A 23,076-nucleotide genomic window follows, 5' to 3' on the forward strand; every position below is an offset into this window, starting at 1 on the left:
GTAATGTACGGCATACCTTTAGCAACCTAAAGGCTTTGGTATACTGGCCGGATGCATAGCCACCCCGGCAGGGTATCCCTACTGTAAGGAATACTGTGACAGTGAAATGGAAGGACATCTGTACTGTCTCTAAAAAGTGTGCCTCATAAATTTAATCCTTTTTCTCTTTTACAAATACGGGAACAAGTGTCACTACTAAAGTGGACTTATCTTGTCAGTGTTTAAATATCCTGAAAATTTCTGTTGTACTGTCTTTCACTCTATTGGTGCATGGCAGCACAAATATAAGGGTGCATTTTCATTCTTCCAGCCCTGTGACCCAAATCCAAATCTTAGCATTATTCTCCATTTATCATAGGGCTTGTTTTCAGGAAATACAAACCGAAGTCTATGGCTGGAAACCATCCTCTTCTATAACCATAAATAAATTTTCGGCCACAGGCGGCTTCGGATCAGGAGTCCTCCACAGCTCTGTTCTGCTCCCATTCATGCTCTTTTTATTTACTAACAACTTATCTAATGATCTTCCCATGATGAAAGCCACATTGCAGTATGACAGCAACCTTCTTACATCTAACCTTACTGCCAAAAACTTACAAGACCATTTCTTATGGGAAGCTTTTAGCTAGTTTGGAAGTACTTCCTAAATTATAAACAGACAAAATAAAAACCCTTGTCCTTAAGTATAATAAAACCGGAGTAATGTTTTTAGAGTTTCTTAAATACTAACTTTCAAAAATCAAAACAGACCAAAACAGTACACCCTAAAGAAAGTAATGGAATAGAAATGCCTGGGCCTATTATTTGATCATAACTGAGCTCTCTCTTTCTCCCCTTCCTCTCTGCAAACAAGCTTTGTTCCAAATGTGCCTCTAATACAAGAGGTTTAAGGACTCACACAATGGAAACTCTAACTTGGCTAGATATTTCTTTTAGTTTTAACTTAAATCTACCTAGAAATTTACAAATATACTTGCAGCACAGGCTTGCAGTGCCAGTGGAAAAGGAAAACTAATCCCCAAAGTGGACAGACTACCATATGCCAGTATTAGTACTAAATACTGCTAAAACACTAGAGTACTACAGATTACTAACAAAATATGTTGCTTTGTCTATCACATAGCAGTAAACACCAGTGCAACGCAAACAGGATTCCAGTAACAGCTAAGCCTAATACTACATTCCTTCACCTAAAGCTCATATGATGGAAATTATCCCTCTCCCACCATAGCAAGACATTTTTCTTAAGATCTGTAGCTTACTCATTGCATACTGCAAGTGATGAGGCCCCTCCCCCAAACTACTCTGGTCAAAATTTGGGTCTATATCACCAGATTGAATGTTTAGGTTATCGAACACCTAAACATCAAACTGGTAGTATCAAAAGCAAACAACCACGAATGGCCGATTTAATGCAGGGAAAGAATTCCCTTGGCTGTTAGCTTGATTTTGCCGTTTTGTCTACTGTAAAGTGATCTCGGAGTTAGTATATTTAGTTAAGGGGTGGGGGGGGCACAGCCCCTCACATCGGGGGGTGAAGCCCCCCACTTCGTTTGGGTTTAAAGTAGGTTTTTTTTGTTTTTGGGGTTTTTTTGTGGACAACAGAAGTCTTTCCCTACGCTGTTCACGATGTTTAGTTTCAATATTACCAGTTCGATGTTTAGGTGTTCGATAACCTAAACATTTGATCTGGTGATATAGACCCCAAAATTCAACTTCATCATTTGAGAAAGGACTTTTTGTAAAACTACTTCAGCATCTCGGATCTCAATCGCACAATATTTATTAGAGAGAGAAAATTAGACCTTTAACTAAAAAAAATAAATATAATATAGACAATGGATCATCATACTAACCTTCTTTCATCTCAATAATTATTACAATATTATCCTATCACAATACAGAGAACAGTGCAACATAATTAGCCAAAGCCACACTTCACAATCTCAGTCATTCACTCCAATGGAGCTCAAGAAGTTTGCACTGTTTTTTGACGCAATCAAATTAAGTCCTCACATTTCAAACAAATGTTCATATCTCTAGGATTATAGGGGCTACTAAAGAAGTGTAAATGTCAAACCCTTCAGCATGAACTCTTTTTACTGTGGTAGTATTCTTTACGTTCTAGGTCTTAAACCAAATTTTATAAGTCACAGTAAACACAATAACTATTACATTTGTAATATTTTTGTAAACAACTTACAATATCTGAGCAACCACTTATGTTAAACATACTGTCAGCAGCATTTTATTCATCTAGCTGCAAGCTTTCATATGAGGCTAAGGAGTTCTGTCTGTGTTACTTGGTTGTTGAGATATTTAGACAAATGTGAAAATTATATCTATATAAGCCAATATCATAAAAACAACAGTTTACTTTTATTTAGCTGCAGTAGACAGAGGTCAAATATTGATACAGTTCAGTTTGCTATTGTGTAAGCTTTAAGATGAAATATTTTAAAACCTTACACATAGCATGCTTTTGAATTTATTGATGCAAATATGAACAAGCAATATTTGACGCCTAGAGGTGTCAGTAGGTGTTAACTGCAGATGCACCTGAAGGCTTCACTTGGATGTAATAATATACAATAACTAGGTCCAACTGTAAGGGTGGGGATAGGATCCTCAGTAACATTTACTCTTTCTCAGCATATATAAAATCAATTGAATTTTTTCAGACAGTACTATCAGGCAAAAGATACTTTCATGTGGTACTCTCTTATGAACGCTTTTTTTGAGTCTATTAACCTTCATTACACTTGCTCCACAGGAATGCTGTTGTAAGGCTGTATTATTTCCACTGTATCTGCCCTCACACAAATGATATCATGAACTACTTTCTGATTGCAGTATGCAAATTCCAACAGCCTTTACGATATTTCTCAGAATTCTATCAAGGCAAAATGTCTAACCAAAACATATGCATTATAAATGCTTGCACTCAGTGCAGTACAACTTTGATGGCATAAATTATAACTGAAAAAGGGTCCAAAGACTAGCTCATCAACCTGGTTAATAGTTATATTAATAGTCTAATTTTGTTTATCATGGCAAAAGTGTATATCACCATTGTCAATATTTCCCACAATAAATGCAAACAGAAGGTACATTAGCATTAGTATCCTTCGCAATTACAATGTAATACTTTCTTTTTTTCCCATATTCATACTTTAAATTAAGGGCTTACTACCCTCTTTCTACTAATACTACTATTCCTAAACAAAAACTCTTAATACTCTCCTCCTTAACTCCTTTTCCTTTTAACTATTTTACTATCTGCTTCCTTGGTATTCACTATATTCTTCTTGAAAAACTAAAGCACCTTTCTGGTTACTCAAGCCCTACTCACGGAAACTAATCATTACAATGGTTAACAGCACAGCAAGAAAACAAAACACAGTTTGTCTTCCTCCTGGGGACAAACATTTTTCCCTCCTTAAGCTCGTCTTTGGGTCTTCACCTTTCTTTCCTTATTTCCTTCGATCTTTTTTTCCCACACCCCATACTTGCATCCAATACCCCATATTGACATTCACTCTATAACTCACACTCAATAAATATACTCCAATCCCATAAACCCCTAAACTGTATTCCAAAAAAAAAAAACTGGTTCATGCAACACAACATCGTCTTCTCCTGAAAAGAAAACAAAACTACTACTTTTACACCAACTCATAAGTCACCCACTCCATTCTTATAACCTCCACACAATGCTCTAAATATAACACCATATACTACTACACCCGCCTACTAATACTCACACAATCTCATCTTAACTTTGATGACTATATTAACTAACCCATAAGACTATTAACAAAAAAAAACTTGACTGTACACAAAAAAAACAAACCCCAAAACCTCCACCACCCAAAACACACAAACACCCACACTCATTTCACATTTCTATGCCTCTACTATATTTACCTATGCCTCTGCTATATATACCAACCTTTCAAACAACTTCAAAAATCCATCTAGATTCATCACATGCTCTCCTATATTCATCCCACCACCACTGCCTAAACCCACCACTGCCCACCACTTAACCTTACACAAAACAATAATTTTAGAACAATAGAACTACTTACAACACAAAAGATACACCCTACAAACCTACACCACCCTAACCCTCTCTCTCCTCTCTAATCCAATCCTCTCTCACTATAAATCTGAAATAAACTACTTGTCTATTGTCTACTAAATAAAAAACAAACAACAAAATTCAACAACAACAACTCTTTTCTCAAAAACTATAGGAAAAAAAAAATGAAAAAATCCACTCCAGCCATCAACTTCTCAATTCTGCTTCTCAATAAAAAAACAAAAAAAAAAAAAGTGGCTCTGTCCTTGTGCTAACCCAGACTGAAACTTGTATTTCAAAACTTTTTCAACCCTAGCTCCCCTTGCCTCCCCAAAACTTATTCTCTCTCTCTCTCTCCTTCTGTTCTTTTTTTAGGATTATGATTTGGGATTCTTGTTTGGGTTGTTTGTTCTGTGTCTAGCCCTGGTGCTGTGTTTTACGTTTGGTCTAGCTTTGCCTCTTTTTTTTTCTAAGTTTTTGTAGTCACTGTTTTTTAGTTTCTCATTTTTTTCTTTTATTATATCCTATGTTGCTTTATTACTTTGTTTTTATTTATTTATTTTTTTTATTTTTATTTATATATATTTATTCTTTTTTCTTTTTCGGCCTCTACTGAAAATGGACATGTATCCAGTTAGACTAGCCCGGTCAACAAATGTAAAATAAATAAAATAAATAAATAAATACAAAACCTAGCACTTAAGTAACAAGTTTCTGTTTAAAAAAATGTGCTTGGAAAGTTCAAAATTAATACAGCTATCACTTTCAAATTTCAGGCAACTGCTTCTGCTTTAGTTTAACAGTATCATTTATTGTCATAGCAGCTGTCTACAGGAATTGATCACTGCACTAGAAGTCACCACATTCAGACCATGATAAGTAGGACAAGAAGCATGAAGCATTTAAAATATTTATAAATTCCAATCGTTGTCAGACGCATTACGTACCACTTAAACTCAAGGGTTGGTATTCTGATCAAACACCTAGGCAGCAAAAAAAGTCAAAAACTTTATCCTGAACTATGGGTCTGTTTGGTAAATACCTACATGCCAATCAAAAGAAAATGTCAGAGTCAAAATATTTTGTAGCCTCCACTGTAGGCAGTAAACAAAATTAGGTTTCCATCTTATAAGGATAAATTTATTCAAAGTGCTTTGGTTTCTTTGTGCAGATTCTGTGCTCCCAACACATGACTTTAGACTCATGCAGCTAAGAATTATTTAAACTGCACTTTTCTCTTTAAGTAGGGAAAGGTTAAGTTTGTTAATATACATCTTTATTTAAGTCAACTATTCTGTACGATGACCTTTAAACTAAGCAACATAATTTATTCATTCATTTGGGCCAATACAGATACATATGAATAAAATCTGTCATGTTATTTTTTGCAATAAAATATTATTTTAACTGCATTGCTTCTCTGTCATGTAGCATCCATAACTCTCTTAGAGGCCTTCAGCTCACAGAGCGTAATTAACACAATATGAACCAACAACCTTGCTTTTAACAGGTGCAAGTAACCCAAGGCAATAATAATATGCTCTCGACTCAGCTTGAGAATAAACTGATAAGATCTAAAATATTTAGATCTTTTAGTGGATTTTCATACTATTTCTTCTATCTTGCAAATAAATAACATTTTGTAGACTTTGTATTATCAGTCACCTCTGCATACTAGCTGCATTCCACAACTGATAGTCTAATACTTACTAAAACAGCTAACTTATGCTAATTTATAGGGACTTCAGAACCTGCACTGGTAATATTTGTTAAATAAAACATTATGCTGTATTGTTAAAAGCTCAAAAAATCCCATTATCATCAAACTCAATAAACTGAAGAAGAAATATCTACTCGTATATCAAATCCCAGAGGGGAAAACATGGTACTCACTCTCTCCCATAATATTTTGGCCTGTTCTCCACCTGTAAAATATAAGGAAAATATAAAGATATGTTAGATGTATATCTACCATCACATAGTTTTTAAAGAAAAGCTGCTAAATGATTGAAATACACTTCATATGCAAATACCAAAGTTCTTCATGTAAAAGTGTGTGTGTGTGTGTGTGTGTGTGTGTGTGTGTGTGTGTGTGTGTGTATACGCACACGTGCATTTGTAATTTAGCTAGCATGTCCTTTTAAAATCAAATAAATACCAGTTTTAAAGTAAGTGCTAAGAAAACTAAGAAACGCCTTGACCTGGTTCTGTACCTGAATATTAAATGCAAGCTGAGCAATTCATTAGTTTACTGAATTTGTTGAACAGAACACAAAGACAATTATAATATAGACATGGATAAACTTTTCTGTGGTGACTTGAGTCTCAAAAGTCACCACAGTAAGATCAGTGATGTATAGCAAATGGAAATATAATAAACCATAAACATCAAAGTAAGAAAGTACAACTATAATATTACAGACATATGACCTGGACATTTTTTTCCTCAACTGAAACAAAAAAAAATCTTAATTATTAAAAGAATGCATACTGCACCCAGGACTGACAAATAAACAGACTATGAGGCTTAAAACCTGAGTGAAAACCAGTGGTAATCTTTCTAAATACAACACATATTTGTAAATTGCAGTATGAATAAATTGTATGTACAGTATAACTATCTAGTTGCTTAAAGCAAGTATGCACAACTTAAGTGGAAGCTGAAGATTTTTGCTGTAATGAAGAAAAAAACAGTTAAATTACTCTATATGGCTACAAAAAAGTATGTAAGGAGAGTCATTTTTCTGATATGCAAGGAGCGGCATATGGTTAGGCATGGGCAGTACTAAAAATATCATGCAGATACCTGACTATCTCAGCACTATGCCATTAATCCACTTATTCCATACTGTATTTATAGAAATAGGCCCCTCTAGTTAAAAATGTTGGAAGACAAATATAAACTGTAAAACTGGGTTCAAAACAACTACATTCAGTAATTTATTTAAATAACAGTACATAACAAAAAGAAATTTGCAAATAAACTCTAAATGAAACGATGCCACTCGGCTCACTCTTAGGACTGAAATATTGCTTTAAGTGCGGGCATATGCCAAAAGGAAATACTATATAATGTAAATGTCAAATCAACTTGTTGAATGTAATGAATTCCACACCTTGCCATAAAACTTTGGCTTTATCATTCAAAAAGGCCTACTCTTCAGCATATTTATTCAATGTAGCTTTCTTTCCTGCATCATAATTTTAATGTAAACGTAGATAGCAAACATACACTAGTGATCTGTTTCTTTTACATGGGAGTCTACATGTGAACCTCTAGATGAAGTTTAGAGTTTCCAAAGCTGGCTATTTCCTGTCTCAGAAAGCTAGCAAAATAAAATTCTCTACAGAAACAAATTTTTATTTTATTTTATTAATACTAGACAAAAATATAAACCCTGTCTACCTTGAAAATGATTAAAACCCTAAACCTTCTCTGTCTGAGGTAGTACTGATACAGTCAAAATTACTAACAGTCATTTAAGAACTCGCTGCAAGAAGTAAATCAGCAAGTCCTGTCAGCCATGGCATGCTATAACTTACTAACTGTGAAGGTAAAACACAGTCTTTCTCAGCAGGAGTTATTGAAAGTTCTTGAATGTCTGCCTAACACTAGGCACACAGTTACCCCATATGTATCATATCAACAATGGGCATGAGAGGTGGCAAAAAGGTGTATACATTGACAGACATAAGGACTGTAGATCAAAATGTACAAGTACACAAAGGAATGGGCTAAATCATTCAGTGATTGATTTACAAGACAAGAACGATACATTTAATTTAAAAATATAAAGGGAAATAAAGACCCCAATTCCAAAACACTTGCTCTCAATATAAATGACCACTTATATTGAGAGCAAGCTGCGAGCAAGTGTTTAAGAATCTGATCCCCATAGTCACCCTGTTTATACATAGTCCTTACAACTAAGTAAGTCACTTACAGCGAGAGAAACCCTTTCAGAATCAGGGCAGACCTACACTCAAAGAAACTCTTTTGGAATCTGGTCCACTGAATTATTCTCATAATGAAATCTCTAAATGCTGATTACCAGGAAATCTTACATCTAATATCTCCACTTGGTTGGAAAAAATGTTAAATTATATTAATATGCTTTAATGCCTAGGAGGTTACATAGGGTAGCTCTTAGGTTAAAAAGAAGTTAACTAAATTTAATCATATCAGTTCCAGTACTCTCCAAGGAAGTAGTAAAAAAATCACTGATGTAGAAGATATTGTGCAGTGTTTTAAACCTTATTATAAAAAGAACTAAGAGCAATAATTTGAGGGATGGCAAAATGGTTGAGACTTTCTTAACTAACTCAAAGAAGATTATTGGTGGAACAGGTCAAAAATTAAGCAATATCACTACTTTGGCAGACATTAAAAATCAAATTAAAAAAAAAAAACAAAAGGATTATAAAGCCACTAGGAATGAAGGTATTATATCCGAGATACATAAGCAGTTACCTGAAGAGGCCATATTTTTACTTCAGAAAGTATATATGGAAATCAAAACACCTTGTTTATCCCCCTTCTTGGAAATATACACTGATTTTTCCTCTACAAAAACAGGGTATGAAATCTTCTCTCCATTCCTATTTTAGACATATCTCAACACTGAATGTTGATTATAATTTTTTATCAGTTTTTTACTTATTAGTTAAAAGGTATTCTGCCTACAATAACACACAAAATCAGACTGGTTTCATTTTACACACAAACTTAGGGCAACATTATATGAGCTGTTACTCTTAACTGATTATGCCACAATTTTTTTTCCATGATAGTTGCACACTGATCATCACCTTAACTTTAGCTGTCCCTGTGTGAACAAATAAACTGAAAGACGAGCATCAGGAATTCTGTCACTTTGAGTAAATTCAGTTACTGGCTATTAAGTGCACTGCCTGGATGCCAGCAAAGAAGAAATTAAGAGAACCTGTCAGAAAATCAGCTAAAAAGGTGAAGATACAATGACTGGGAAGAATCGTGCAGCTGTTCATCAAAAAGCAGTTCAAGCTACAGCTTTGTTGCAAGACATGCCTTCCAGTAACCTACAGGAAATAAATAAGTCAAATGTGCTCAGAGCTTATTAAAAAAAACACTGAATGAGTATATCAATACAAATAACAAAAGGCAGGAAAAATGGAAGAAGCTTCAAACATATGTTCAGATGAGATGATAAAGCTGTAAAAATCAGAAGATGAAATGAAGAAAATGCTGGCTGAATATGAGACTGCTCAAGAAGAGATGTTTCAAAAAATGGTAGAATTATAAGACAGAATAATGTAGGTAAAACCTGAGATTGTCTGCTGTACCAGAGAAACTTGAAGGAAAAGACTGTATTCATTTTCTGAAGGCAAAGTCCAAACCTGGCCATAAGAAAGTAGCCAAGACCTTTATTAGTAAAGATATAATCCTACCAGCAGACGGAGTTGATACCAACAGAATTGTGATAGAAGGGCAAAGTATTAAAAGTTAAAGACTATAGAGTATTTGTAGAAAATGATTATTCACTATGCATCAGAAACAAATTTATTCCAGCAATCAGAGAATGTTGAGATGCAGGAGTGAGATTCAAGCTGCTGCATCCAACTGTCTTCAGAAACGTTTTCCCCAAAGGATGAAAGTCATTTTTTGATGAAGAGCAGGCTACAGAGGAAATACAAAAGTTTGTCCAACAAAAAGTGAGCCATCTGCAAAAGGGGATTCTGCTTCTAATTCTTCTGATAATAAAGCACGTGGGGAGACTTTCCAGTAAAACTTTTTTCCAATGTTCCAATGGAAAATGCTTAAGAGAGAGAAAAAAGCACAGGAGTTGACTACAAGAATCTAAAGGACCCTGAAATTGAAGGAGAGTCTGGAGTTGGGAGATGACGATGAACAGGAAAAAGACCAGCAACACAGAAATTAGTGAATAAATAAGAGATTACGAAACATCAGTCACATTTGAGAAATACTGTTGTACATGAAGAAATGTGAAGAATGAACTTTTATCAACTTTGTTAAACTTGTGGGGAACTGAAATGCATTTGCCTCTCTTTGTGTCATTAATGTTTAGAAGGACACTAAGGGGAAAATAAGAGGAAGAAAAGGGTAACCAAGCAAAACAATTTCTGTTCTCAACAGTATAACTATAAAAACTTTCATTATATAAACTGCATGCTATACAATAAAGCATTTTAGTTATTGTTGCATGTGATAAAGATACTAAAGTAAACAGATGCCCTTTTCTCTTTCTTTTTTTAGTATTTAGAAATGTACTCATTACAATGTAAAAAAGAGAAAAAAAGTCTAGACAAGAGCATGTTTAATTTAATAGGCAGTCTTATCATAGGATCATATGAAATTACTAGGCTAATGGCTCTGGGGCCCTTACAAGCCTAGCCAAGAATTTATCCCCAAAAATGAAACCCCAATCAGCAACTGTTGCTCCTGTCAATGAGTGACATAGGTGGAATCCCTGGGACAAATTTGTAGTTACCCATCCACTCATCAAGGTTGAGCTTGAAGACGGTCAGCGATGTACTTTGTTTGATGTGTGCAGGGAGTCTATTCCAGAGACGGGGCAGCCTCTGGGAGACAAACCTGTCTCTCCAGCAGGATTTGTTAATGTCACATATTAGATTTAAGCCTTTCAATCAGGTACAATGTGAGGAGTTAGACTTGTGGACATGGAGCATCTCTAGTAGAACAGGGTCTGAGATTGCCTTGTAGGTGAGACACAGATCACCTCTGAGCAATCTGTATGATACAGACTAGAATGATAGTGATTTGTGCCTGTCCACATAGGACAAGTGTTGGAGGCATGGATTCTCTTTGTGAGGTATTTCTGTGGCCTTTTCAGTTGATGCAGGTGTTTGGAGAGGTACATACCAAATGGATCACTGTACTCAATTATTGGCCTAATGAGGGAGGAGTACACAGAGGTAAGAACCTCCTTTTTCTAGATGCAATCCCTTTACTTATGAAGTGAACCAAGTAAAAGGCTTTTCTGACCACTGCTGCTATATGATGGTCAAATGTGAGATTGTTGTCAACTTGTGTACCGGGTCTTATATTTTTCCCCCCACCAAAATATGCATAAGGGCTTATTATCATGGGATGCCTTATTTAACCCCCCCCTTACAACAATCTACATTTATTCGTTTATTCATGCACACAAATCGTCATTTATTCATGTACACAAATTTACATTTATTTGGTACTTTTCCATTATTGGGCAACAGTTCTAAGTAATGCGTTAACAGTTGTGTGAGAATTCTACATAAACAGTGCAACAAACATTTCAACTTCAGAATATCTACACCTTGGCTTTCACAGTGCAATATTTCATGCTTAACAGAAAGTGCATAAAAATCTCAATACATGTGTATTGGAGGAGGGGAATAAAACAGGTGAATAACTGACACTTTTTGAATGGTGATGCTTTTTTTTATTCCTTATCCAAACCGTAAGAGAGGACTGATGGAAAGTCATAAAAATGAAGTCTGGGAACTAGTGGCCTTACTTTGTAATTAACCCTTGATAATGAAACATTACCTTAATACAATAAAGTCAAAAAACTGTCACGAGCTTGCTGGCAGCTGAAAGCAGAAGCAATCCATTCTGTTGGCCCGATTATGGAAAAGTTATTCAAATACAGGCATGTCATCTTCATCTGGAACATTGTCACAAGTCTCCAACCCCTGAATTCTGGCCTGAATTTCTTGAAACTCCATTTCCTGTAGAACCATTGGCCCCAATCTGTCATGCCTAGCAACAGAGCTCTCCTTAAATGAGTAGTGCTTGTCCATGTAGCCTGCTCATGGTGCATTGGCAACACAGCTGTCAGTGATGTTATCATATGAATTCTTCACCCAAGTCACGACCTCTTGCAGGCTAGGCTACACAAAGTTTCCACGTTGATTTCTCTCTATTCTATTTTCAATGTAGTCATTGAGTCCCATGGGTAAATGGTCCTTGAATGGCTTGTTTATTGCAATATCAAGAGTCTGGAGATGGGCAGTCATTACTGCGGGAATCATTATTTCATCTATTCGTCTCTGTGCAAACAAGTTCTTCATGTCTTTAGCGCGGTGAGTGTTGGCTGAATCCCAGACTAGCAGACCTTTTTCGCCACCTCGCAAAACAAATGGCAGCATTACATTGACCCACTTTCCTTATAACTGCTTGAGTGCACCAGCCTTTTTCGGTTTCAAGAATGTAAATACCTGAAACACATTCAATCTTGTCTTTCTTGCCCTTATTAATGATTAGAGGTGGGGTTTTCTTTCCATCTAGATGAACTGGAAAAATACAGGTAACACATGCACTGTCGTAACCAGTGGAGGGAATGTAGATTGATGAAGCACCTCTCTGATCAATTGTTGTTTGAGATCCTTGGCCCATAAACACTGCAGTTTCATCCATAGCAGTCATGTTGGAGAGTTGGTATTTAGAAAAGTCGATGCCATCAACAAAGGACTTGAATGCAAGTGCATGTTTAATAACTTCTGTATCTTCCAGCTTGAACAGTGCTGTCGATCGTCTTAGAGACAGTTCATATTGCTGAAGGAAGCCATCCAGTCAATGTTGTGATGCTTTGAATTCTTCTGGGGATATTTCTAACTGTGGTGCCATTGCAAGGGCAAATGCTTGAATATCAGCCCTGTGTTCAACCAAAGCCTTTGCTCTCCTGTTAGCAATCCATTCACAGATGATGTCTTCCAGCTCAGGAAATTAATGGTTGCCGACCGGATCCACACTTGCACTTCTTAGCATTTCCCTCATCTGCCTGTTGACTGAGGTTATCATATGCTGCTCGCCATTTTCAGACCATTCGGAGATCCAACTTCTTCTCTTTGCAGAAAGCCATCAGATTCTTTCCCCGGGAGTCCTCCACAATTCCTTTCTTGTACTTGACAGAATAGCTCTTTCTTTTTGCACTCATCTTGTCTGGGGGGGGGGTTTAATTGAAGACTTACAAGACAGAAGTGAAAACACAAAATGACGATAGCTAAGAAGACACAACTACACCCATTCATTATCAAGTGTGCATGTTGTACGTGCGTTGTCTGCACTTTGACCAATCAAAGTATGGGCCAAGGATCTCAACCATCAAGTGTGAGTGAGGATTAGGGTTACAGTAAGAATCATGGAGGACTCAGGGAAAGAATCTTACGACTTTCTGCAAAGAGAAGAAGTTGGGTGTCTGAATGGTCTGAAAATGGTGAGCAGAGTACAATAACCTCAGTCAACAGGTGTCAATAATATTATTTTATAATTCAACATGTCCGTCGTGTGTTGTTGATGATCTTAACTGGGGCTTATTTTTGTGGTAGGGCTTATATATCATGACCACCCTGGAAAACCATGCTAGGTTTATTCTCTGGTTAGGTCTTATTTACAAAGAAATACGGCAGGTGAATGTCTGGATTTTTTTCTCTTACTTTTACATAAGTGAATGTCCAGATTAAGACCCTTGGTTTAATGTAATAAGTTTTAAATGGAAACAAATAAATAAGAGAACACTGAATGCAATGAAAAGTTATCCTTTAGCAACAAATACTTCAGCATATCTTGAGAAGTCTGCAGCTGAGGCTACATTTTTCTTACATTTCCATGGAGGCAAGCTGATTACAGGGCAATACAAAGCCAAATCACTGGTTTCTTCAAGGCTAAAAGGTAATGTTTTCTGAAAGCATGGAAGTTGTTTTTGTCCCACATGGGAGGGGAAGTAGAGGCACAGGTGGTAACATGGCTATTTGTATGGATAAACTCAATTTTAAGTTAAATAATTGTGTGTTTGCAGCTGTCTGTTTGGGTCAACTGTTCCTATTTGGAGGGTTAAACTGTATTATTTGTAGATGTACATATGTTTGTGTGTTTGCATTAAATTAACAGGCTATTGGGGTTTTCTGGGAGTGTGTTTTTTTTTTTTTTTTTTTTGAGGGTTTTCATTAAACAAAAATTACTGTAAAATACATAAGTTCAAATGGAGATGATAAGAAAAAACTGTATAAAGGATCAAGCTGCCAAACATTACTATCACAAAAGCTGGAAATAGCCATTTTAAAAAGCTGTCATATATAACACGTGGGAATAATCACTTCTTATCATAATGGCAAAACTTTCTATATTATCTTGGAATGTGAATGATCTCACAGATATAGAGAAAAATGAAGGGATATTTAATTATACTGATAAAATGCAGAGTGCAAATAGCAGTGCTACGGTAGACACAGTTGGAAAGAATCAAACATGTGAATTTGATGAAAAAAGGATTTTTAGGATGGATATTCAGCAGAATATCAGGGACAAAGGAAAAGAGAAGTATACCTGCTGACTTCACAAGACCCAAACGTAGTGAAAGTTTTGAAACATGAGGAGAATAAATCTAAGATGACTTCCCTACTTAGTCTAGCAGAAGCATATCGGCATCAAGCAGGAATGGAATTCACAGCAGAAGTAGATAAAAATCAGGCAGTAACTGAATGTGCCAAAAATGAAAGAATATAAGGTGAAGGATCAGATGAGAAGGCAAGAAATGTAGAAAATGCATAAATATAGTTGCAATTATAGAAAACATCTGGAAGAACCTCATGTTGATCAGGATCGAATGCAGGAATGGTTAAGGAGAGATGAATTCAAACCAAAAGATGAAAGGTTAAAATTGGCGGCCCAAGACAGAGGGCTATGTACATGTTGGTTTACAAACTCCACTGAACATGTGGGAGAAACAGACAAATTTAGGTTTTGTAAAACAGAACTGGAAACATTTGCACACCTTGTTGTTGCTTGTGACATAATAATGGCAAAAGGATTGTATACTGAAAGGCATAATATTGTGGCAAGACTGTTGCCTTGGGATTGTGTAAACATTATGGTATTGAAGTGGCTGAATAACACTGGAAACATGAGCCACAAAGCATCATAGAACATGATGAAGTCTACATCACATGGGACTACCCATTACCAACTGATCAAAAGACAGATGAGAGAAAACCAGATACAGTGGTCCATGAAAAGAAGACAAAAGTAGCATTGATCATTGAAATTGCTACATCCAGTGACTACAATATTTGCATACATAGAGACACAATATCAAAAAACATCAAGATTTGCAGGCAGAAATGAGAGCAATGTGGAAGAAAGCTACCCTGACAGTTCCAATAATTGTAGGAACAACAGGTCTTATAAAAAGAATCTACAATCGCATTTAGATATGTTATCAATACACGTACCTTCGTACAAACTGCATAAGTCGTCATTACTGGGCACATTGCGGGTACTGTGAGAGCACTTTTGGTTAACATCAAAAATTTAAATAATACCAACTTCATGAACTTTAATTGTACTTTGGCTTAGGAATGGGGTTCATTCCCATCATAGTATTAGAAACCCAAAAGATTTGGAGAAATTAAAAAAAGAAATAATGTTATAGTCATAAAGTGGCAGTAAGTATTCTGCAAACTAAACCAACACAGGAATGCAGAAAGGAAATTATGTCAATAGGGATGACTGGAATTAGGGTTAAAGAGAATAGGCAAGAGAGAGTTTGAATTTACTGGAAGAAGCTGGCAAAGGAACCAAGGTATTGGGAACAACTAATTAGAGAGGGGAAAGGTAACAAAATGGGAAGAGGCTAAGAAGATATTTGGACTACTGCCTAGGGACTGCAATCCCTATCAGGGATTGATATTAGAGTATAGGCAAAGAGAAAAGGGATATAGGAATCCTAAGTGAAAGACCTGCACTGGATAAGTTACTAGTTGAACTTAGAATAGAAGCTGGTGTTAAAAAATGGATAATTAGTAGAGCATATAAAATACTAAACAATAGCTATAGGAATCAATCAGAGGAGGTCAAAAAAGAATGGTATGAGAGAGATTAGATAAGCAATTCACAAAGAAACAATAGGAGGAAATATGTACGGCTCCCAAATATGCAACAAAGTCTAAAATATTTAGGATTTCTTCTTGAAAGTGTTTCATAAGTACTTTTGTACCCCTGGCAGACTCCAAATATTTTCTTCAGGTAGATGGCAACTGTTGGAAGTGTGATGGGGAAGAAAGAGGTAGCTGGGAGCACATGTTTTCAGAGTGTAATAAGTTGGCAGCCTTTAAAAATTCCCTATAGAGTACTCTGCCTGGAATTCTAGGCAAGCAAATGAGTGTAACTAAGGAAATTATTTTTTGAGGTGGGATACAGGATCTGAATTCTCTAGTTATAGTAAGACCTTGTTAAGGTTAATTCTGGTGGTTGCCAAAAAAGCAATTACTACAAAAAAGAAATCATAGGATATACCAACCGTATGTGAAGTAGTGAATATTGTAACTGCAATAAAAGAACAGGAAGTGGGATCTTTAAAAAAAAGGGTAGGAGCAAATTACATAGCTAAAATGGAAACAGTGGGATCAATAAATGCAGAAAAATGTTTTAGAGGAAGTATGAGGTTTAACAGAAGGTAGGAACTAAACAATTTATGTAATGTTTGACTAATTGTACTGCATAGAAGAATATATGCGATGAATAATGTTAGTAAATGTGACCCTGTTAATATGGTTTGTTTACTTTTATATAAATGTAAGTTTGCCTGTGTCACAAGTTATAACTCAATAAAGGTGTTTTTTTAAATAATAATAATAATAAAAAATTAGCTATAATTAGTGTATATTTAGATAAACCCTTCCATAAAATTGTGTTATTTAGGTAAAGTAGTAGAAATGTTTAACTTTCCCACTGATTTCATTTACATTATAATTCACTTCTATCAAGGTTCTTTTGGGGTTCTTTTATTTCACAATCTACCTTCCTCTTTCCCTGCTCTTATTTGCTTTAGCTATGGAACCTTTCTCCAACTCAGTGTTTCCGAAACTGGGATCCGTATGACAAATTCTAGGGGTCCGTGAACTCACTTGCATCCACCTGGATTTCAGGCATCATCCACGACCGACCCTGTAAATGAATATTTTTGCCTTATTTGGTCTGTTTCTCATAAAATTGTGTTTTTCTGGCAAATCATTGAGGAGTGAAGTCAGAAAATAATGGCAGACATTTGAGCTTTAGACTTCATCTCCTTCAGAAAATTCATATTAATGCAAAACTTGTTGTTCTATTAACTTTCTAAGTTTATAAGAGCAATAATTAAAACATGTCCTTAGTTTTGGCCCTCTGTCCCCCCATTATGACAGGTGCTTTTTTCAAAGAATTTAGTTTCAAGTGCATTTTCAAGGAACTGTGAGCTTTAAGGGAAGATAAGTTTACTACTGCTCATGCTAAGTCTGTTTACAATGTGCAAGTGTTTTGTTTAGTTAAGTAGCAAATGGCATCACTATTGTGGCACAGAATTTTAAAGCAGTGTTAGTAGCACAACAGGTAGCATACTTGTGTTTTGATGCAGAAGGCTATGGGTTCTACTCCCACAGCATATTGATGGACTGCTGATACTGTGCTTCATTTTCAGGATGTGTGGTGCTGAAGTCCTGAATACGTCCTTCTTTGATGAAATGCCTAGTAACTATGAACCTGCTTTAGTTTGCCACCCACGCAATATTACCAGCTTACCATTTTTTTAATGTAACATAAGTGAGCAATTTATTCTTCAAGGGCAGCAGGCACTGAATTTGTAGATGAAACACTGAAATATAAAGTTCCTTTTTATTATTTATAGTTGTCTTTAAGGTGGAATTATTCAGATATCTTACTTCTGCAGTGACAGTGGATATTGGCGGAATGTAATGACAGAAGTTTGAGTGGCCTTTTATGGTTGAAATGTTCTGAATTGGGCAGTTTTGTCATTATTGGTTCATATGTTCTGTTTCATTGCTTACTGGAAAAATGTGCAAAACTATACATTTAAAACATGCTATACCAAGTGGTGCTGTATTATGCAAGGGATATAGTTTAATTATTGTATATTAAAATTTAATTATACAATCAGGAAGGTGAATCAAAGAACTTCTGCATGGTCCTAAAAATGTTCACAAAGGACCTATGATTTGAAAACATCCTAAATGTAAACTTAATTCCCCCAGTGGCCAGATGCATTTTCTTTGAATGTGGGTTTGAATGCTGTTTCAGTGAATGGGAGTTCCAAAAGCACAGAAGTTTTAATGCTAAGTCTGTTTTCATTATGAGACTGTATTGCTTTGTTTAGCTTTAGCAAATGTCTATCAGTGTTTGTGCTATAAAATTTGAAATAAAAGTTTTAAATTAAATCCAAATATCTGTTATCATTACAGAAGTAAAGCAGAAAACAGTATGCACACTGAGAATTTTGAACAGTGTTTATGGCAACTGGGGAGAAATAGCCAAGTAATCAGACACTGAAATGGCTGCATGGGGGGGGGGGGGGTCTAATCCAAATGTAAAGTATGTGTAATGCCCCCTATAGGGGTCTGCCAAAATATTTCCTTTATAAAAGGGGTCCTCCAGCTTGCAACATTTTGGAAGCACCACTCTAACTATATTAAAAATAACAATGATAGAACACATTTCAAAGTTAACGGACTTTACTCATCTAAGATTCAACTCTTTGCAGACATTATTTCAGCCATAAGTAATACTGATTCTTATTTATTTAATATTAAAAAATATTCTTCTTAACTAATACCTTACTAATTAATAAAGAAATAGATATTTTGATGAATTGTTAAAAAGAATCTAAACAGGATAAAAAAGCAATTAAATTACTTAGCAAAAAAAGAACAGTTCTTACAGATAATCTCAATGAAATAATAAGACTTAATAATGATTCAATTTTGAATAATAATATTAGAACAATAAAAGAGTAAATGGAACAAAATGCTTTTACTAAGGAAAAAAGATCACCTTTGATGAAAATAATTATATGGCCCAAAATACTGTACATTACACTTTTTATCCCCTTTAAAACATATTTAAATGATTTCTAGAGATGCTCCATATCCATAAATCTAACTCCTTGCGCATTACCTGCTCAAAAGGCCTGAATCTAACATGCAACATCAACAAAACCTGCTGGAGAGACAGGTTTGTCTCCCAGAGGCTGCCCTGTCTCTGGAACAGACTTCCCATACATGTCAAACAGAGTACCTCTCTGACCCTCTTCAAGCGCAACCTTGATGAGTGGATGGTAAACCACAATTTGTCCCAGGGGTTCCACCTGTTTCCATCATTGACAGGGGGGACATGTGCTGACTGAGGTTTCTTTTGGGGAAAAACTCTTGGGTAGGCTTGTAATTGCCTGACGGACATTAGTCTAGTAACCTCCTACCATACTATAACAAATGCTTGGCTGAGATTCTTATGGCACCCTGGTAAACCCAGAATAGCCTTAAGTCATCATACCAAAGGATGAAAAAATGGAGGTACTGTTTTTTGTAGCCTTGACTTGTATGAATTAGCTTCAGTTATTTAACAGTTGCATATTGGTTGGATTCCACTTATTTTGTCATGACTCAATGTGGCTTAAGTCATGAGAACAATGTTACTTTGTCTCACTCTCAGATTTTAAATAACAATATGAAATGGATGCTATTTTATTTATTTTTTTTACTTTTTTAATAGTAAAACAAATTCTACTTACATCAATAACATCTTAAAATTATTCAAAACTTTTGTTTTTAAATACCCTGACATTAAAGCATGTGTTTCTCCATTTCTCCTATAGCTTTCACACCTGACTTTATGGATAGTTTTGATTTACAGAAGATGTTGAGTTTCAAAGATAGAAACTTATTTTATTGGAATCAGTATTTAACATACATTAATTAATATATCAGTTTGACTCAGACATACATAACTGGCTTATTGTACAGAACTGTAGACAATATTTTTTTTATAGAAAATTGTGTTATTGTTGGACTCTTCTAAGCATTAATATCCTCCCATAATCAATTTTTTAACAATCATGAAATTAATATTAATAGATGACAGATAAGATTTTCTATTATTAACTACTGAAAACTATAAATGCTGTGTAAATGGCAGTTACTGAGACTAAGCAACACAGATAAGCAACTCTTTATTAACATCAGTTGACACAAATATTTTTCTATCATCCTCACATAAAACTACCTCTTTGTTATTTTTGGAAGCTTTATTTTGTTGAGATTCTTACAAAGATCTTTTTTTCCCACAACCCATAAAACTGAAATCATTTATGGAAGAGAAAACATTGGTTGTTGGAGATATAAAGTCTCAGTCAAAGCCAAATGGCAATATTTGCAGTTTGGTTTTACGGTAATTTTCCCTTTTGCAAAATGAGTCCAAGCTTTTCTGAAGGCTTTGTCATCATCTATTAGTTCTGTTACTGCTCCATTTCCCAGGTGTGTGCTAAGATCAATTTCCTCTCCTAAGGAGTCTATTAACTACTGCCAGAAAATTGATTACAAAGCATTAGAAAAGTGAATCACTTTGGGCTACATTCAATAAATCCTACACTAAGTATGTATTCAATAAAATTCTTAAAACATTTTTTGTGATTTCTAGTCACTCAAAGATTGCACTAAGACTACATATAGTCTAAACTTTGTGGTAACTTTTATGAATCCATTTAAATATCTAAAGCTACAAGAGTATCAGTAGGAAAATTAAAATTAGGAGGAAGAAGGTATGAGTAATGTCTGTGTTGTCTGTTCACACAGAATGATGTACACTTATTGTACACTTAGTGTAAGCTTTATTGAACCTGGCCTTTCATTCATTCACTGAAAACATAAGTGTCACTACTGCCGTTTGCCACAGTCTGAGAATAAATTTTAATAAATATTTTTATAAATGCATATGTACAGTGTAATTCAGTATGACTGATGTGCTTCATGACCACTGAGACCAGCTGTCTCTATTGTCATATATGCTGTGTTCTGGGCTTAAAATTAAAGGGAAGTTGCCAACACTGAAGCAATAATGATTTTTATTTCAAAGATATACTTACATGCTTAATGTTACTTAAATGACACTTGCTCTGTGAGGCAACATCTAATGTGTTTTTCAACTACAACAGTGATTCTGAGTAGGGTAACACTGCAGAGGATTTATTATAAATTTATTGGCTTTATATATGTATTTATAATATTTATTAGGGCTGTCAGTAAAAGTGCCCACACAATGTATGTTGGCACATTTTGCCTACTCCAGCGTTGCTACAGATGTAGTGTAGCAGTCTTACATTTAGTGTAGTTGAGACCTTTAGGGGTTAAGAAGCTTTTGGCCATTGAAAAAGTCTATTAAGTCTACTGGTAGAGCAGTTTGATAATGAAAGGTGAGCGACAAGCAATTATAAATATTATAATACTGTCTGCAATACATTCAATAGAAATTGTCCTAACATTATTAGTAAAACTACACATTTACACATTACTAAACTTACTGGAAATAAGTTGGTTACAAGGACTAAAATACATATTGCAAATACTAAATACCAGCAAGCAGGAAACATTAAAGTTTAATTCTAAGTATTCTGGCTATACGGTTTTTACACAATAGATGACGCAATAAGTCATATAGCTTCACAAAACAAAACTCTGCATTTTGTTGCACTCAAAAGTTTTTAGATTATGCAAAATGAAAGCTATATGTGAGCAGTAAATTGTTTCACATTTTAACTCAGAGCAGGTACTATGGTCAGCTGTGTTAAAACTGGGATTTGCACAGATGATCAAATGTTTTGGTCAGTTAAGAAGGCCTTTACTATGGAGAAACTTACCTTTTCCCCAAGGTGCATCAATATCAGACATGATTATAATAAAATAAATGGTAGCATTATAGCATCCATTCACAGGCGCTGCAAATTGCATTCAAAATCTCATTTCCTTTAGATGAGTTAAAAAAAAATGGCATTCCATCAGAATTCTGAGAGAGACTCAGTTAAAACAGCCCTGCTGTAAACTAAGCAATTCTAACTTTTTTAGCTGAATATTTGAAACAACCTTCTTGCAGGAATTAAACATAATAATGGGAAATTCAGTGATACACTGACATCACATGTTTACTGTTAACTGATAGTAGCTCTAAGTGTCTGAGCATACCCTGTTTAATTCTAAGTGCCTGAGTATACAATTTTAACAAAACAAGTCAAAAAATAATTGGCTTGAATGACCATACATAAGCATGCTGCTTTTAGGAACTATTCATCTTTGTGTGCACTGGAGCAAGGCTGTCATGCAGTATACCTACATATCAAAGCCCTTAGCAATTAATAAAGTCTACTACATAATGCGGGACTGTCATGTTCCACTGTGTATGCATAGCATGTGTAGTGCACCCGAGTTGAGTGCACAGGAAATGGCCTAAATGATTCACAGTCGCAGCACCATCAGAGTACCAGCTGGTCCCAATAAGGTAACTAATGTTTCCACAGTCAAGTGCAACCCATGGTGTTGTACTTGTCAGAGTAGCAGTATACTTCCCTCTGTGGTGAGAAAAAATACGAACACCTTCACTGCAACTTATAAACAATGACATTGGTAATCTCCAAACTCTGGACCCTACCAGTTAGGGATTGTAAAAGGCAGATCATGTCTCCTAAACCTGATAGACTTCTTTGAAGCTGTCACCAAAGCCGTAGATGAGGGTAAGGTGGTTCACACAGCCTATCTAGATCTCACCAAGGCTTTCAACACCATCCCCTACATGGAATTATAGATAAAATCACTAAACTAGGTATAAATCCCTATGTCACAAGATGGGTTGCCAACTGGCTCACTGACAGAACCCATGCTGTGAAAGTAGCAGACTCTAAAGCCAACTTCAGACCAGTGACAAGGGGAGTACCACAGGGTTCAGTCCTAGGTCCTCTCCTGTATGGTATCTACTTCTCTGAAGTACAGGATAACACAGAAGGTCTTTGGCTAACAAAGTTTGCAGATAACTGCAAACTAGGAGCCATAATCAAAACTCCTAACGATGTGGACATCCTACAAAAGGACCTCACTGAGACAGATGCCTGGTGTCAAAGCCATGGCCTCAAGCTCAGTGCCGAAAAGTGCATTTGTCATCCCTTTTGGTAAAAGCTCTATACCCA

At 35.5% G+C, this 23,076-nt stretch overlaps 1 protein-coding gene across 3 annotated transcripts in view; it reads right to left on the reverse strand.

Moving 5' to 3' along the window:
* The window catches only part of CHN1 (chimerin 1), a 1,979,161-nt gene that overhangs the window by 1,156,760 nt on the left and 799,325 nt on the right, over window positions 1–23,076 (reverse strand). For all 3 annotated transcript variants that reach the window (XM_044075564.1, XM_044075565.1, XM_044075562.1), the window contains one exon: window positions 5,978–6,009. In XM_044075564.1, the coding sequence (XP_043931499.1) occupies window positions 5,978–6,009 (32 nt within the window). The remainder of the gene's footprint in view (window positions 1–5,977; window positions 6,010–23,076) is intronic.

This window comes from Protopterus annectens, chromosome 6.part1, assembly GCF_019279795.1.
Source record: "Protopterus annectens isolate FY-2018-M chromosome 6.part1, PAN1.0, whole genome shotgun sequence".
Classification (NCBI taxonomy): Eukaryota; Metazoa; Chordata; order Ceratodontiformes; family Protopteridae; genus Protopterus; species Protopterus annectens.